The sequence below is a fragment of the Nuphar pumila genome, chromosome 2 (genome assembly GCF_984573655.1).
Source record: "Nuphar pumila chromosome 2, dmNupPumi1.hap1.1, whole genome shotgun sequence".
NCBI classification, from domain to species: Eukaryota; Viridiplantae; Streptophyta; class Magnoliopsida; order Nymphaeales; family Nymphaeaceae; genus Nuphar; species Nuphar pumila.
Window position 1 is genome coordinate 78,237,301 of NC_143250.1, and position 19,630 is coordinate 78,256,930.

Genomic DNA, 19,630 nt, shown 5'->3' on the forward strand with positions numbered 1-19,630 from the left:
GAGCTTCTTCCATTTAGGGCATACGGGTTTGATATGCCCCGGTTCTTTACAAAAATGACAAATAGTCTTGTTATAGTCCCTTTTTCCTCTTTGACCACCATATTCACTTTGATTTTGTACTTTAAAATAAGGAGGACGATAGGTTCTAACATTGTTTCCGGGTCTTGATACGGCATTGACCTCACTATTTTCTTCAATATTACAAGGGACCGCAAGAACATTTGATCCTTGTTTACATAAATTCATACGAGTTTCTTCACCACTTAATTTGGTGAGTTTCTTCACCACTTAATTTGGTGAGAACATCTTCAAGAGAAGGAGGAGAAAAGGAGGAAAGAAGAGATGACCTTATTTGTTCAAATTCGGGCCTTAGCCCATTCAAAAAGTTGAAGAACCGATCTTCTTCAAGTTGCTTGTGACGGGGCTCAATTGCCTCTCTACTCCATTTTGGTTCAAGCATTGCAAGCTCATCCCAAATAGATGAAAGATCGGCAAAGTATTCCCTAATCGTCATTTCACCTTGAGTAAGGGAGATAGTCTTCTTTTGAAGATAATACTTATGAGATAGATCCCTTGATGTGTACATTTTTTCAAGATAATGCCAAGCTTCAGATGCCTTTTTGAATTTAATAATGTTGGCATTAATCTTGGTTTCTACGGATGAGAAAAACCACGAAAGAGACTTGAAATTCTTCATTTCCCATTCATCGTGCTTCTTGGAGTATTCTTCAAGGGCTTTGGTTCTTTCTTCTCCCTCAAGAATCTTGATTTCGCTTCCATTTTCCACGGTAATCTTGGGTTCCGGTTCTGGAATTGTGCCAAGTACATATCCCCATAGCCCCTTCCCTTTTATATGAGCATTCATATTTCCGGCCCAAACATGATAGTTGGACCTATTTAATTTGAAACCAAGAGCAAAATGCGACTCTTTTTCACCCATTAGAGAGTAAAGAAGGAGGGAGAAAAGCGTACCAATACAATATTTCCAAAACCAACTTTGCACAAGATTCTTCTAAAATACTTGAGAAGAAAGATCCACCACTTCAAACTTCAAGGATCGGAAGGCACGTTTTTCGAGGTACTAAAAAAAAGAGAATCCCACGATCTTCAATAATCAACAATGCTCTGATACCATGTAAAATTGTCTATGACAAGACAATACACATACGAGCACAAACACTTTAGAAAAGATGTGCACGAAGGCACTCTCACAACACTTGAACAAAGTACGCAAAAGCGTAGAAATAATAAACATGCACAATGGCATGTATTTTATAGAAAGAACAAAATGCTTGAGACTCTCAAGCTATTGAACCATTACAAGGGGAAACACCCCTATTTATACAAATGCAAGAGGGTGCAAAGGGGGGCTCCCAAAGGAGTCGTTGGGGAGCCCCCAACGACTCTATTGGGGGACCCCCAATGCACCTTTTTGAGAAAGGAAAAATAATAAAAAAATAAAAAAGATACAAAAATAAATATAGGAAAAATACAACATATTCCAAATGGAATATGCGCAAAATGGGAATTTACAATAATACCCTTTTCGGGTAGAAAATAAACTATGTATAAATATATATACTTATATATATAGAGATATGTATACATATAATATATATGTATACATATCTCGTATGCATATAAGTATATATATTTATACTTACAATAGTGATTTTTGGGGATACATTTTAACACTATTATGCCATGTATTTTCAATACCCCGAATAGCTAGCTGAGTCCCCTCCTCAGGGGGCAAACCGTGACCGAGGGATGATTCTCAAAAGGCGTACGTAGACAACGGATGCATCTTACTTATGCAGAAGTCTATGAGATCTACCACCTAGGATAATTTCTGGTAGTCCTGTATCCTAACTCTGATGATTGGGGACACCAAGTCATTTGCTCATGTGGTGATTGTTAATAACTTGTCCATTGGAGTTTTGTACCATTTCATCTTCTCCCTTGATGAAGTCAACGGGTTGAATGGGTATATCAGGTGTTACTTTAATTGAAGACCCATTTTATATGTTCTGGTCTTTCGACCCACTCGAGCACCTTGTTTGTGAAGGCAAAAACATCACCATTATGTGATTTTAATCACGTGCCATTGCATGTTTGAGGTAACATAGACCTCTCATCCTACTAATCGCAGTACGCAACGTACCTGTTTAAAATTGCAACCACGATGAGAGGGATCAACTTATTGTGAGGGTGAAAACATCACCATTATGTGATTTCAATCACGTGCCATTGCACGTTGGAGGTAACATAGACCTCTCATCCTACTCTTCGTAGTACGCAGCATACCTGTTCAAAAGTACAACCACGTTGAGAGGGGTTTGGATTTCTCAAAAGAAATCCTCACAGTACATGGTGTAAACTTTCGAGCTTAAATTTGACCTGTTCTGGTCCTTTATATCGACACGAGCCCCTTGCCTGTATAGGCGAACATCAACATTACATGGTTACAATAATGTGTCAACGCACGTATCGAAGTGACCACAGACCTCTTACCTTACTCATCGTAGTCCAAACATATCGTACATGTCTAAAAGTACGACTACGAAGAGAGGGGTACGAGTTTCTCCAAAAGAAACCCAACAAAGTTTTACAAAAGTAAACGGTGCAAGAAGTATCTAGATTGACAAGGTCCTATCTTTTAATCATTTGAACGATCCAGGATCGCCACAGATCTTTCATCCAATATATCACAGCATCAGCATGCCGCGCATCTCCTGCGATATTAGCAATGGTACAGGTTTCTCGGCAGAAACCCCGCCCAAACTCATACCCATGCCTTTAAACAGGGTTATCCGAGTTGTGTCAGAAACACAAACAGTGGTAGCAAAAGCACTTCTCCCAAAAGCGTCGATTTGGGAGACTTGGATGTTATTTCTCAAAAAGGGATCTCAAACTTTACTTTGCAAAATTGTATATTTGGAAAGCTAGACTCGCGAATAGAAATCTCTTTATTAAGAATTTTAGCACTCATGTGCAAACCCGCATCTTTTGTAAAAGAGCATAATTAGAATATGCTGAACCACACATCTTATTTTGAACATGATTTATCCTCAAAACCGTGAGTACAACACTGTGCAACTCGCACGAGGCGAGATCGCCACAAATCTCTCATTCGTTTATCACAATATCTGTATGCTGCGCATGCCTCACGATACTGGTCTCGATAAATGGGGATAAGGGTTTTTCAAAAGAACCACCCCAAAACACAAGTTCGTGCCCCTCATCGGGGTCATTCGAGTTATATCGGATACACGAAACCGAAGTTGTAAAGCATATCTCCCAAATACTCCAATTCGGGAGACTGGGTTGCAATCTTGCAACGACTTTCAAAACCTGCTTAACAGGACCACACATTTGGAAACATGGATTCGCTTTAGAAATTCCTTTCTGAAACAAAAATGCATAAGTGTGACTCGTGTCATTTCAAAACAAACGAGCGATATAGGATACGTTCCAGACTATACTTACGCAAATGTAAGTCAACAAGGAAATGCGAGCCCATGCGCAAAGCAGTGTGACGGTAAGGTGCAAGTAGATCCTTAAAGGGCAAAAATATGCATTGGGGGCAAGAGTGTGTAAGCAGTGCACGAGGTACAAAATCGTACCTTGGGCAAATAGGCATAACAAGAATTGAAAGCGTAAGCAAAGCTCAAGGTATGAAATCGTACCTTAGCTTAAATAAATGTGTAAAGCAATGCACGAGGTACAAAACCATACATCGACTAAATAAAGGCGTAAGCAGGTAAATGCAGAAGAGCAAATAGCTTGTTCACTAAAGCACGACGGCGAAAGCAAATGACAATAAGTGATGCTTGATCCGCGAAACCGCATATCAAGCTAAATAAATGCGTAAAGCAAATAAGCCTATGCACTAAAGTGCAATGACGAAAGCAAATGGCAGTAAGTGATACTTGATCCGCGAAATCGCGTATCAAGCTAAATAAATGCGTAAAGCAAATAAGCATGTGCATTAAAGCGCAACGGCGCAAGTAAATAACATTAAAGCAGTAGTCTGTGCACTAAAGCGCGACGACGAAAGCAAATGACAGTAAGTGATGCTTGATCTGCGAAACCGCGTATCAAGTTAAATAAATGCGTAAAGCAAATAAGCCTGTGCACTAAAGCGTGGCGGCGAAGTATATGACATAATGGAAAGGACAAGGATCACGAAACTGCGTCCTTGAGTTATAAAACGTATAAATATATATCTATATATATTTATTTATTTGTTTGAATTCACTTTTTAAATTATTTAACTTAGTTCAGTTCGTCCAAAGTCTATTGCACAACTTTCTCCAACCTTGACCGTAGGTGGTGAAAGTCTCGGGCCGTGGGGCGCGAACGGGATCCGTCGTGAGAGCTGCAAAAGGCAAACAATGATTACTCTAAAATAGAAAGACACGTCGACTTGCACTATGGGTCAATCCAAAGAATAGAATGAAGGGGAGGCAGGGGGCGCAACCCCTACCTAACAACCCGTCATGAAAAAGGAAAGAGGCAGGGGCGCAACCCTTGCCTGCCGATCAACAAAGAAAAAGGGTCAAGGGGTGTAGCCCCTGCCCGTCGTTCAGACAGAAGGGAGAGGGGCAGGGATGCAGCCCCTGCCCATTTGTCAGCAAAGAGGGGGTGACAGGGGCATCACCCCTGCCTGCCGACCAGAAAGAAGGTGGTGGTAAGGGGCGTCGCCCCTACCTGCCGGTCGAAAAGGAAGGCGGCAACAGAGGGGCGTCGCACCTGCCAGTCCACTGGAAAAGAAGGCGTCAGCAGGGGTGTCACCCCTACCGGTCGGTCGGAAGAAGAAAAAGAGAAGGGAAGGGGGCTGCGCCCCTTCCAGCATACTGGTGGGTAACAAGGAAGGGACGTAGCCCCTTCCTTGACCTTAGCGAGCAGTGGGGGCCAGAGGGTGGTGCCCTCCAGTCGGCCAACAAGCGAGGATAGGGAGGGAGGTCGTGCCCCTCCATGTCAAACAAGAAGAGAGAGAACAGGGAGGGGGCCATGCCCCTCCCCTGTCAAATGAAAAAAACAAAGTGAAGGAGGCTGCACCCCTTCCCAGATATCAACGAGCAGAGGGAAAGGGGCGCAACCCCTTCCCCGATGTTAGAGAGCAAAAGGGAAGGGCGCAACCCCTTCCATGGTGACTGAGAGGAGAAGAAGAACAGGAAGAAGAGGAAGAAGTAGAAGAAAAAGAAGGAGAAAGAGAGAAGGGGTGAGAGGTTACCTGAAAGAGGGTCGTCGGACAGGGGGTCTGCCAGAACACCTGTGCGGGAGAGAGGAGCGTCGGCTGGGAGTTGTCGTTGCACGCAGGGAGAGAGAAGGGAGTTGCGAGGGTAGGTGGTGTTGGCTGGGGTTGGGTGCCCGGGGAGGTGGCGCCGACGAAGCTGTCGGAGTGGGAGGCGAGCTGCAGTCGCGGGGAGCAACGGGGGTGTCGGGCGAACGAGGAGAGAGAAAGTCAACATGGGAGGGTTTCTCGAATGAGAAACCCTACCCCTCTGCGTGCTTTAAAAAAGCACGAGGGAAGGTCTTATCCAGTTTGGATCCGAATCAGATGCGGATCGGACCCGGATCCATTGTCTTTCAAAAGCATGGGTTTTACATTGCCCTCCTGCTATCCCCTACAAACTTATTGTGAAGTTCGATCCACAAAAATTAAAGATTTATATCAAGGTACAAATCAAACTCCACACTCTAACAAGGATGTCATCAACTGATTCGGCATAGCAATGGGGCACTCAAGTAATGAGTGAAAACCGATTGAAAATTGAGTACAACTATTGCCATAATATTTTTTGTTTATGTAATATGAAAGTATGAGTCTTGTGGTATATTCTTAATTGCAAGATATTTAATATTTTGCATTGTTCTTGTGAGATAGTTGATGTTTGATGATGTTTTATGCAGCTCATAGAGACATAAATGCTTCATATGTGATTTTATGGTTGTATTTTGTGCAATTCATCATTGATTCATGTGTTGTGGGTTTTTTAGAATTTTTGCTATTTTTTTGGATTTTCATGATTTTTTGAATTTTTTTTATTAAAAAATTATGAATTTTTACTAAACGATGCAATACACATCTTATTTTGGATCCGCCCGATACAATTAATGATACGATCCTTACAACCTTGGGTCATGTAATTGATGTTTGGCCACGGGTTAAGTAGAATGGACCGGATAAGTTGAGATCTGGGTCCATTGAATTAGACTGGTGTCTTAATAAAAAGGTCTTTCTGTTGTAATAAAGGGATTATTGAATGTTAATGAAATTCACCTTTTTCAAGAGTGTTGGAGGTTGCTTCTCTCTCTCTCTCTCCCTCTCTTACTGAGATCGAGGATCATAACATATAATGGGAGTATGGAGGGCGGATTTTCTATGCACATTAGTTTGTTTGCTCATTGGTGTGGTCGTATTTCTTGCTTATACGTGCATCTCTCTCTCTTTCTCACAGGCATGCACACATAACTGATAGCATAAGTTTCCTGCAGTTTTAGGATCCTTTTGTTACTGCACATGTTTCTGCATTAATATGGAAATGAGACATTATCTGATGCTTCTTTTCTGGTGATTTATTAAATGCTTATTTCATATCAACTGCTGGGAACCTTCGTCTTGACCTAGTCCATTAAAGCTGGATGACTACTTGTAGACAGCATTAAATGCAAACATGTTGGATTTGCTCACTTGCTGCAACTCTTTTCATGTAGCACTGCCTAGGGGCTGTCACTGTTCATTGTTTTCCTTTATATGTCCTAACCTCAAAGTCAGTGAATATGTAATTTTTTAACTGTCAAGATATTTGTGACAGGCTGCATTCCCAGCACAAGAGAGGAGGTTGGAAGCTTTGATTTTATGTGAGAAGGAGGTCTTCATGTACCTTGATGAGAATCTGAAGCTCAATCCGCAGTCTATGTCTGATAAAGTCGCTCCTATTGATGAACTGGATGAGGTGCACCAGCGTGTAAGCCTTTATGTGTGCACTCTGTGAGCTGATGGATGCAGCTTTTGTTTAACTCTCAGCATGACTTCATAATTTGCAATTTGATGATGGATGATGATGATGATCTTGATGATACTAGTAACAATATTCTCACTACTTTATTCAAAATCCTTTTTGTTTTTACCAAAATGATGTAAACCAAAGTCCAATAAAGTGACTATCTTGAGTTATGTATTCTTTGTCATGGTGTAAGATGCTGCATAGTGTTCGTTGTAGCTTTTTACTTTTATATGCTTATTATTCTATCTTTTCCTAATGTCTTTACTATTTGCATCTTGTTAGCTTGTGGGAGAGAAATCTTGAAACTGAATTGATTTATATACTTCCTTTTTGGGGTTCTTGTTATTTTTACCAGTTAATATCACATTCCGTTTCAGGTTATTGCTTCCTCATTGCTGGCATTAGCTGCACTAGTCAACATATTTTTGGGAATGCAATATCAAAGAACAGATTTTGAAAATATAACTTTAGAGCCAAAAATTGCTGCAAAAGCCCAAGAAGTTGCTATGACTTATGCTGAGCAGATATTTTGCACTCATAAGAGCTTCCTGGAGTTCCTTAAGTCTCAAAATCCAGGAGTTCGTTCAGCTGCCTATTCCGTTATTGGAAGCTATGTAAAGCATATTCCAAATGTTTATGATGATGGAAACATGAAAGTAACTGCCACTGCCATTCTTGGCTCATTCCAAGAGAAGGATCCAACATGCCACTCCATGATGTGGGATTCAATACTCTTATTCTGTAGAAGATTTCCGGAGAGTTGGTCAACTGGCACTATTCATAAGATTGTACTTCCTCGCTTTTGGCATTTTCTGAGAAGTGGGTGTTATGGGTCACAAAGAGTTTCTTACCCAATTTTAGTCCTTTTCTTGGATTCTATACCTCTCGGTGTTGTATCTTGGGAAATTTTTTTGCAGAACTTTTTTGAGAATCTATGGGCTGGTAGAAATCATTCTCTTAGCTCACCTGAAGATCGTTCAGCATTATTCAAGGCAATTAAGGAATGCTTTCTTTGGACTATTAAGAATATGTCAAGGTTAGACTCATTAGTTCCTACAGTAGAATATTTTTTTATGAATATGGGCATGGATCTCTCTTCCACCTAACACTTATTGTTGGCATGAGGTTTTTGCATAACTTAATCAGCAGATTCAGTCCATTTTGTTCCCAATAAAATCATTAAAGTTATGAAAATATTTCTCAAAATTCTTATATGGAATGAGTTGTTTTGACTAATATAAATCATTGATCGGATGCATTTCAGTTGGTTCTAAATCCAAAACACTAATCTAACTGGGTAGGCTGTTTTCTTCAAATTTTATTCATATTGATGTTAATTCTTATATTCTAATGTTTAGACCATTGTCACTGATATCGGCGATATTTTGAAAATATCGCGAGAAATACCGATATTTTAAGGTAGTTGATATTAAAGGTAATATCTTGCGATATTTTCAAAATATCGCCAGGAGACAAAATATAGTGATATTTTTGGGAAAAACTCTTTTTTTTTATTTTAAGTTTGCATTTCCTATTTTTTTGTTTCTTTTATATTCTAAAACCATTAAAAGATGTTTCTTTATATTTTTGGAAGAAAGATAATGCAAAACTTATTATTTTCTTAGTTTTTTGTTGTTATTAATATTTTTTCAATTTTCTAAACTCCAAGGTTATTCTCAAGATTTATCAACTTTTGAAAATCTCTCCGAGAAATACCCTCGCCGAGAAATTACCTTTAACGATACAGGTGACTATGGTTTAGACCTAGATTTTTCTTGAGGGTGTTTTTCTTTCTTTTTGCAGGTTTGCTGATGGTGTGGATGTTGATGAATTTGAGCTGAGGCTCCTGGAAAATGTTATTGTAAGGCTTTTATGGCATGACTACATTTTCCCACTGTATTCTACTCCTCAGAACGAACTTCTGTATGACAAGTCCAGTAGTTCAAACAAAGATTTTGTGCAGAATTTTGAAAAGAGGCCCATGGATGCTTTGAATATCAAGTATTCTGCAGACTATATACAGGACTTGGGGGCACACATTATAGAGATTATAGCTGAACTATCTTCTAAGGGATCTAGATTGGTAGTTACATTTTCTACAGCATTTCTTCTTGACAGCATGAACATTATCAGCCAAGCAGAGTTTGGTGTCTTTCCTGAACTTGTTGAGCGACTTGCAAATTTTCTGATGTTGCTTGCAAAACAAAAGGTGGAAGCTGTTGACAAGTGGGCTTTGCATTGTTTTGCAGGGCCACTAATATCTAAATCTTTTCCACTAATTAGATTTTCTGTAAGTGCCAATAATGATTTGGTGCATCTTTTAGAGAGTTATTTTCCTGTTATCTTTCATAGCTTTTGACATACCATATTTCAAAAACTGTTACTGTGACAGGACATAAAAGTTTCTTATGAAAAAAATTTCAACTATTGCTCACATTTATTAGGATCACCACTTTGATTAGGCATATATGTTACATTTTTCTTGTTTTTATGCAAGTTGCCTTGTTTTCATTTCCAAAAATTCTGATGCTATAAAATGTGGTAGACATGTATCTTGCGACTTCACAAATGTTATTAATACTTGCTGCAAACAAAATAATTGGATAACTGCTTGTTTCAATATTACATGCGTTTGTGTAGTAAAACGAAGTCAAGACTTAGATGAAGACGTGAGGTTGGTGGAAAAGAACTAGTTAAGGCTAATCTTTCTGGAGAAAACATACATCACTTGTGTTTTGTTTGTTTCCATTGTCAGATTTATGATTAATTTTAGGATCCTAAAAGGACAGTTTTTCAAGCATAGAGGTATGCCACTGATCTAAGTAAAGTTAAACCCACTGTTATTTGTATCAATCATCATTGAAACAAAGGAATTTAGATTGTTTTATAACCTGTTATTTGTCTCACATCGTCTTTTAGACTTGAACATGGTGGCATGAAAAAGGGCTTTACACTCTCAAGAGCACAATGTCATGTTGTTTGATAGTGACTTGATCTCACCCATCCCTTTTCTTAGAGTTCCTTTAGATGGTAGTCACAGTTTCCTTTTTCCAGTTTGGGAACTTATGCTTGTTGTGACTAAGACTCAATAAAGAGAAGCACATTGTATCTTCATGCCTCATGTAATTGTTGAACGATGCCATATTAACTGTGCTACACTCATATCAGTTAATATAAGTTTAATTTTGGGGGGCATTTTTGTAACATAGCATTAGGGGCCTTAGTCTTCTAATTTTGCCATCTTGTGTAGCAAAGGGGAGTCAATCCCTTTATTTGTAAACTCTCATTCTTTTGATGCAAGAAACCCTATTGTGTTTCGTTCATCTCCATTGCCTCTCTCTCTTTGTAACGACCTAGCTAACCCTCGTAAAAATAGTAATTTTTTTTTTAAACAATTGTGGAAACTATCACAAGGATTCGGGGCCTCACAGATTTAATATACCAAACCACAAACCAAACTGTGCATTGAATCAAATGAAGAATAAATCAAACTTTATTAATTCAATAAATAATGTCAAATAGTGTATGACAACAAAAATCGTCTATCTCATAATGAGTCACTCTGTCAAAAAACCAGAAATCGGTCATAGGGCTCGCAGTCTCCAGCCAGCTAGTCAGGACATCACTGAACATTCAGGCTTATAAAACAGTTTTAAAAAAAAGGGTAAGAACCAAAAGTCCTTTGTATGAATTCTTCTAAAAATCCAAACAATAAAGGAAATAACATAAACCAAATTCATGCATAAATTTCAGAGGAATATCATAATTACCAACTTACCACAATCAACTTACCATTAAAAAATTAAACAAAATATCATGCAGAATCAAATATTATGCAAAGCCAAATATGCATAAATGTATGCCAAAACAACACAACAAGTCTGATCAGATTTGCTTACTAAGGTAACTTAGCAAGTCCGATCCGATTTGCATACTCAGGAACTGGGCAAATCTGATCAGATTTGTATAACAAAACAACTGAGCAGATCTGATCAAATTTGCACACAGATAAAACTCTGTAAGTCTCATCAGATTTATACATGCCAAAACATTCTAAGTCTGATCAGGTTTGCACCTACATAAGGGTCAGCAAGTCAGATCAGATTTGCACACGCGTGAAACACTGCAAGTCTGATCAGATTTGCACCCAATAAGGGTCAGCAAGACTGATCAGATTTGCTCACATGCGAAACACTGCAAGTCTGATTAGATTTGCACCCAATAAGAATCAACAAGTCTGATCAGATTTGCACACATGTGAAACACTGCAACTCTGGACAGATTTGCACCCAATAACGGTCGACAAGTCTCATAAGATTTGCTCACATGCGAAACACTTATAGTTTGATAAGATTTGCACCCAATAAGGGTCAACAAGTCTGATCAAATTTACGCACATTTGAAACACTGCAAGTCTGATCAAATTTTCACCTAATAAGGGTCGGCAAGTCTGATCAGATTTGTGCACATATGAAACACTACAAGTCTCATCATATTTTCACCTAATAAAGGTCGACAAGTTTAATCAGATTTGCACACAAATCAAATTCTGTAGATTCTAAAATAATAAAGTATTTTCAGCAACATGAATAAACAAACAAATTTAACACAGCAAAACATGTTCAGCAGTATGATCAAAAGATCGATATTACTATATATATACTAAAGGAAAACGACAAGTCTAATCAGATTTGCATACCAAAATAATGCAGCAAGTCTGATCAGATTTGCTTACTAAGGTAACTTAGCAAGTCCGATCAGATTTGCATACTTAAAAGCTGAGCAAATCTGATCAGATTTACATAACAAAACAACTGGGCAGATCTGATCAGATTTGCACACAGATAAAACTCTGCAAGTCTGATCAAGTTCGCACCCACGTAAGGGTCGGCAAGTCTGATCAGATTTGCACACGTGTTAAACAATGCAAGTCTGATTAGATTTGCACCCAATAAGGGTCGGCAAGCCTGATCAGATTTGCTCACATGAGAAATACTGTAAGTCTTATCAAATTTGCACCCAATAAGGGTCGACAAGTCTGATCAGATTTGCGCACATGTGAAACACTACAAGTTTGATCAGATTTGCACCCAGTAAGAGTCAGCAATCCTGATCAGATTTGCTCACATGCGATCTGATTAGATTTGCACCCAATAAGGGTTGGCAAGTCTGATCAAATTTGCACACATGTGAAGCACTACAGGTCTGATCAGATTTGCACCCAATAAGGGTACATAAGTCTTATTAGATTTGCACACAAATCAATTAGTGTAGATTCTGAAATAATAAAATATTTTTAGTAGCATGAATAAACAAACAAATTTAACACAACAAAATCAAAAGGTCGATAGGACTATATATATATACTAAAGGAAAGCGGCAAGTCTGATCAGATTTGCATACCAAAACAACACAGCAAGTCTGATTAGATTTACTTACTAAGGTAACTCAACAAGTCTGATCAGATTTGCTTACTAAGGTAACTCAGCAAGTCCGATCAGATTTGCATACTCAAGAACTGAGCAGATCTGATCAGATTCGCATAACAAAACAACTGGGTAGATCTGATCATGTTTACACACAGATAAAACTCTGTAAGTCTGATCAGATTTACACATGCCAAAACATTGCAAGTTTGATCAGGTTCGCACCCACATAAGGGTCTGCAAGTCTGATAAGATTTACACACGTGTGAAACAATGCAAGTCTGATCAGATTTGCACCTAATAAGGGTCGGCAAGCCTGATTAGGTTTGCTCACATGGGAAACACTCAAGTCTTATCAGATTTGCACCCAATAAGGGTCAGCAAGTCTGATTAGATTTGTGCACATCTGATCAGATTTGCACCCAATAAGGGTCGGCAAGCCTGATCATATTTGCACACATGTGAAACACTGCAAGTCTGATCAGATTTGCACTTAATAAGAGTCAGCAAGTCTCATCAGATTTGCACACAAATCAAATTCTATAGATTCTGAAATAATAAAATATTTTCAGTTGCATGAATAAACAAACAAATTTAACACAACAAAACATGTTCTACAGTATGATCAAAAGGTTGATAGGACTATATATATATATATGCACTAAAAGAAAGCAACAAGTCTGATCAGATTTGCATACCAAAACAACACACCAAGTTTGATTAGATTTGCTTACTAAGGTAATTCAACAAGTCCGATAAGATTTGCCAACTCAAGAACTGATCAGATCTGATCAGATTCGCATAACAAACCAACTGGGCATATCTGATCAGATTTGCACACAGAGTTTTAATATCCTCACGGTCCCCCATGACGGAGTTTTAGTATTCACACATCGGGTTCTAAGACATAATTGCACACAGAGTTTTAGTATCCTCAAGGTTCTCCATGACCGCCATCCAAGATTCTCACACTATGGAAAGGACACCAAGGAAGAGATTAATTACATTGTTTGGTTTATTTTACCATTTCAAATAAATTTCAAGCTCTTTACACAAGAACCGTTTTGCAAATTCACATGCAAAAACTTCAGGCCATAGCCCTCACGATTTAATAGTGTAATTAAATTTGAAAAACAAATAAATTTTCAGAAATTATTTTGCAATGTGTAAACAATTCAATAACATTGGAGCAACACGTGCTCCTGGCCCATATAGGCCTACAGTGGTTCACACATAACCATTAATATTTCTCAAAAGTGATTTATGCAAATTGCAAAATTTCAGTGAATATAAAACACACAATTTCACAATTTATGTTCACAATGCTTATTCAAAACACAAAAAGAATGCATATTTAGCCAAGCACATACACACAAATAAAGAACTTGCAGACCACACCATTCATGATCAAATAAAATTTTATGCATATGATTAAGCAATCATGCATATGATCACAGTGATGTAAACATCTAATTATTTTCAGATTCATGCGTATTATATACACAATTGCAAACTGATCGGTTTAGGATATATTTATATATCAAGTCAGAAAAAAACATTTTTCTATTCAGATTGATGTATATGACCATCTTCATGTACGTAAATCAGTTAAGCAAAAAATTACAAGTGTCGATCAGATTCATGCACATGATCAGTTTTATGAACATGAATCCACTATGCAGAAATTAACCACTGCTGGTCAAATTCATGTACATGGATCAGTCAGTTAGAAAGTAACCAATTGTTGGTTGGATTCATGTACATGATCAGATTCATGTATATGTATTGACCATGCAGAAAATATTCACAGCTGATTCAATTTATATACATGATTAGAATCATGTACATGTATCGACCATAACAAGAAATATGTAATCTCTATATCAGATTCATGTACATGGATCGACAAACACCATCATAATCAGTGGCTGGCTAGATTCATGTACATGATCAGATTCGTGTACATGGATCGGCCAAACATATATAACATATCAACAACTAGTCTGATTCATGTACATGATCAGATTCATGTATTTGTGTCAGCCAGTCATAATTTTACATCTCAACAACGGGTCTGATCCATGTACATGATTAGATTCATGTACATGGGTCGGCCAGACCTATGTCACACAGACTCTTCTAACAGGGCACCACACCCACCCAAGCGGGTGTGACACTTGGACACAACTTCCTTTGTGTTAGGTGAAGTCAACCACACTGAGGTCCATTTCTATCCAAAAATAGATTCAGTTAACCCTAATCAAGTCTATTTTTATCTATCTATCTATCTATCTATCTATCTATATATATATATATATATATCAGAGTTACCAGAAGCTTCTTAGGTAGGTGGGAAGCTCGCTTCCCGGAAACTCGCTTCGGAAGCGCGATACTCCTCGCTTCTGAAACTTCATGGGAAGCTCGATTCCCCCATGCTTCTTCTATGCCTCTCATACACATGGTCTATGCATACTATATACTTTTCTCACATTTTTTTTTCATCTTGTTCATGTATTTTCTCTCACGCTTTCACTCACTTTCCATGTACTTTCTTTAAATTGGTAACCATCATTGTTAGATTTTAACAAAAATTTAGCTCTTTTACAGAAAAATCATGAAATATAAGAATGATCAATTTTATTTTAGTTTTTATTTGTTTCTTGTTTGATTCCATATTGCTGCATTTTTTTATTCATATTTCGCTTTTAAATTAAAACTTTGCTTCCCGCTTCGTATAAATTTTAAAATGCCTCGCTTCTCGCTTCTGCTTCCCGTATCGTTTCCCGCTTCTGCTTCCTAGTTTGGCAACCTTTATATATATATATATAAATACATAAATGCACACACATACACATAGTGTTAGCTTAAAACTGTTAAAAATTATATATATATATCTCCTCCCTATACCCTCGCACCCAAGTTTTTTTAAAGTGCCGCATTGCTGCATCCGCACCCGTACCCGCATCTGCACCCGCACCCGCACCTATGTGACATAGGGCCAGACATATATTAACATAACATCAGGTCTGATTTAATGTACATGGATCAACCAGATCTAAATATATATAACTGATTAGATGTGCATAGAGTGGAACTTGGCCGGTCTGATCAGCTTTGCACATAATGGAACACAATAAGTCTGATCATATTTGTACACAATAAAAATCAGCAAGTCTGATCAGATGTGCACATAGTGGAACTTGGCAAGTCTGATCAAATTTGCATATAATGGAACACAAGTCTGATCAGATTTGCACCCATGCTTTTTGAACCTCCACTAGATTAATGATTTACTTAACACAAAAACCCGTGGATGAGTGCCTATTATTACTTTTACCTTTTCAATCTGCATCAATATATGCAAGTAAATTTAGTTTAGACGAGGAAGACATAAACAAGCCACCATAAATCATTTTTTTATATCTAATTATATGCAAAACAACTCGTGTGAATAGATGTGGGAGCATGCTGAAACCGACTAGCTATGTGTACACAATGTGCTATATAAGGTCTAATAATTATTAAGAAAAAACTCTGATAAACTGTTGATAAGGAGTTGGGTCACCCATAGGTTTCTCATTATCAAAATTAATTTTGACATTTGTTACTTCAGGAGTGTCAACCTTTTTGTCATCCGATATACTAGACCTAAGAACAATATCAAAAACAAACTTAAATTGAGATAATAGATACCTTCTAGGAGAATTCATAACTTTTATTCCTAGAAAGTATCATAAAAACCCAAATCAGTCATTTCAAAATTAGTTTTAAGAATAATTTTAATATTTTGAACTCTTTGTTTATCTCCTCCAATGATTATCATATCATCAACATATAAAAGCAAGATAACAATAACTGCATAAGAATTCTTAGCAAAAAAAGCCAATTTAGTCAAACATGATCTAAAGCAAATATCAAGCATAACATTGCTAAATTTATCATACCAAGCTTTATGAGCTTGTTTTAAGGCATACACTGCCTTTTGTAGATGAAAAGCATTCCCATGAGGTATACTCATACCTGCAAGTGCCTCCATGTGCACTTCTTCTATAAGATTGCCATTTAAAAAAGCATTTTTAATGCCCAGTCAATATATGAACCAATTTTTAATTAAAGCAACTGCAATGAGGGTTCTAATTGTGGTCATGCGGGAAATATGTTCCAAGGTTTCTTCATAGTCTATGCCATATTCTTACCCATATCCTTTGACAATTAGCCTAACTTTGTATCTCTCAAGGGTGCCATCGCTCTTGGTTTTTATCTTATATACCCATTTGCAACCCATGGGTTTCTTTCCCTATGGAAGATCTTGAATAAACAAGTTTGAGCTTTTTGTAATGCATCTAATTCTACCCTCTCATGGCTTTAAGTCATTCAGAGTGATCTTTGGGTTGAACATAAGATGAGGGTTTTGTAAAAGTATCTTCAACAAGATACTTTAGCCGATAACGCAACAACCTTAAGAATAAATGTGTGAACATACACACCCAAGAACACTTGTGCACAACGAACACAACACACCGAATCACAAATGTGCACTTGCACCCATAAGTTTCATAAACACTAAAGAGGTTGGGCTATAATCCCAAAACTCTTCATACAAATACAATGGAGAGAGCCCATATTTATAGGGCTAAAGGAGACCTTGGAAGGGGCTCCACATAGTCGTTGGAGCCCCTCCAACGGTCACAAATGTGACCGTTGGAGGGGTCCAACGACTAGTGTGTTGGGCCCCTCCCAAGGTAGGTACAACTCATTTTATTAAAAGAAAAAAGAAAAATAAAAATGGGAAAAGAAATTACAAAAAAAGAATATGTGTAAAAAAGACTAAACTACCCCTAAGACTAAAGATAGAATTATATATATATATTTTACATATATAATAGGTAGATACATATACATATATTATATATATGTATATGTATTACCTTATATATGTAAAATATATATACGAAGTTACAAGTTTGGATTACATATTTTAACACCCCCCCTCAAACTTAGGGCAGGATGACCGATAGTTTGCCAAGAAGGAAGTTGAACCGTGGAGCACACAAGGCTTTGGTAAAGAAGTCCGCCAACTGATATTCGGACGTAACATAAGGAAGATCAATGACTCCTCGGAGATATGCTTCGCGAACATAGTGACAGTCCATTTCAATGTGTTTGGTCCGCTCATGGAATGTGTGGTTTTTCGCAATGTAGATTGCGCTCTTGTTGTCGCAACACAGCTTGGTAGGCCCTTCAATTGTGACTCCCATGTGTTCAAGCAGTTGATGAATCCAGACAATCTCCATGGTAGTAGTTGCCATGGCACGATATTCAGCTTCTGTTGAGGAGAGTGACACCTTTTGTTGCTTCTTGCATCTCCATGAAATCAGCGAGTCACCTAAAAATACACAAAATCCAGTGGTGGAGTGACGGTTATTTGGGTCACCTCCCCAATCAGAATCAGTATAAGCAATTAATTTTAAATCGGAAGAAGAAGATAGAAAAACTCCCTTATTTAGAGTACCCTTTATGTATCTTACGACTCGTAAGATGGCACTCATGTGAACGGATGTAGGCGCATGCTGAAACTGACTTGCAGTGTGGACTGCATGGGATATATCTGGTCTGGTAATACTTAGATACATCAGAGATCCTACAAGCTGTCTGTAGGGTGTAGGATCCAAAAGTGGAACCCCATCATCAATTTTCATCTTTGCTCCTACAACCGCAGGAGTTTCGCAAAGCTTCTCATCCGTAATACCTGACCTGTCAATGATCTCAGAGGCAAGCTTAGTTTGAGATAAAAAATATCCTCTAAGAGAGTATGCTACTTCAATTCCCAAAAAATAAGTTAGAAAACCCAAGTCAGACATTTCAAATTTATCCTTCAAGATAGATTTTATACTCTTAACCCCGTTAGAGTCACTCCCAGTGATGAGCACGTCATCAACATACAAAAGTAAAATTACTGCATTGGATTTTCTAACAAATAGAGCAATGTCAGTAAAACAAGAGGAAAAGCCATTTTCAATCATAACAGAATTAAATCTATCATACCAAGCCTTGGGGGCTTGTTTTAGACCATAGAGTGCTTTTTGAAGACGAAGCACCTTTCCCTTAGGAGCCTCCATTCCAGGAGGAGCATCCATATAAACTTCTTCACTCAAATCACCATTTAAAAAGGCATTTTTAACATCCATTTGATAGATGTTCCACTTGTTGATAGAGGCAACGGTTATTAGGCATCGAACAATGACCATACGGGCTACAGGAGCAAAAGTTTCTTCATAGTCAATACCATATTCTTGACTATATCCTTTTGCAACCAAGCGAGCTTTATACCTTTCAAGGGATCCATCACTTTTAGTTTTTACTTTAAAAACCCATCTGCATCCTATTGTTTTCTTACCTTTAGGAAGAGGTTGAAACTCCCAAGTTTTGGCTCTTCTCAGGGCCTCAAGTTCATTGTCCATGGCATTAATCCATTCAGGGCATCTACGTGCTTCTTCAAAATTTCTAGGTTCTATATAAGAGTGGATGGCACTAAGGCAGACTCTATATCTTGGTGAGAAAGAGTCATAGGAAATGAACCTAGAAGGAGGCCTTCTACTTCTCTCAGTTCTACGAGGGATCACTTCATTCTGAGAGGCACTGGGACTGGCATCATTATATCTGTCAAGAGCACTCCTAAAGTTGTTTTGATCTCTATGAGAGTAGGTGATAGGGTTTCTAGGTAATTCAATAGGTTGATGTGACGAAGGAGATAAGGAGATGTTTTCCTCGGTTTCAAGTTCATTTGGGTTACTTTGATCTGACTCATTATCACTAGTATCATCGTCCTTATTCAATAAATCAAATAAAAAGGAATAATCCATATTTTCATTATGGGGGTCACAACGTTTAAACCCACTAACATTTTCCAAAAAACTCACGTTTCTGGAAACATACAATTTATCACTTTTGATATCATAACAACGAAACCCCTTTTGGGTTTCAGAATAGCCAAGAAAGGCACAAGGAATGGCTTTTGGAGAAAGTTTGTCATTCTTATCAGTAAGAACAAAACACTTACACCCAAAGACCCTTAACCTGCTATAATCAGGTCCCTTATCATACAGTTTTTCAAAGGGAGAAATTTTGTTTAAATTTTTCGATGGAAGTCGGTTTATGAGATAGACAGAGGTAAGGGCTGCCTCAGCC

General features: G+C 37.9%; 1 protein-coding gene across 2 annotated transcripts in view; it reads left to right on the top strand.

Annotated features, from left to right (window-relative positions):
* LOC149845791 (HEAT/U-box domain-containing protein) overlaps nt 1-19,630 on the top strand; it is a 173,375-nt gene that overhangs the window by 48,292 nt on the left and 105,453 nt on the right. Inside the window, exons 8-10 of one of the 2 annotated variants that reach the window (XM_089996005.1) lie at nt 6,825-6,977; nt 7,394-8,052; nt 8,820-9,306. In XM_089996005.1, coding sequence (XP_089852131.1) covers nt 6,825-6,977; nt 7,394-8,052; nt 8,820-9,306 — 1,299 coding nt within the window. The remainder of the gene's footprint in view (nt 1-6,824; nt 6,978-7,393; nt 8,053-8,819; nt 9,307-19,630) is intronic. The other variant, XM_089996006.1, reaches the window with a different exon arrangement.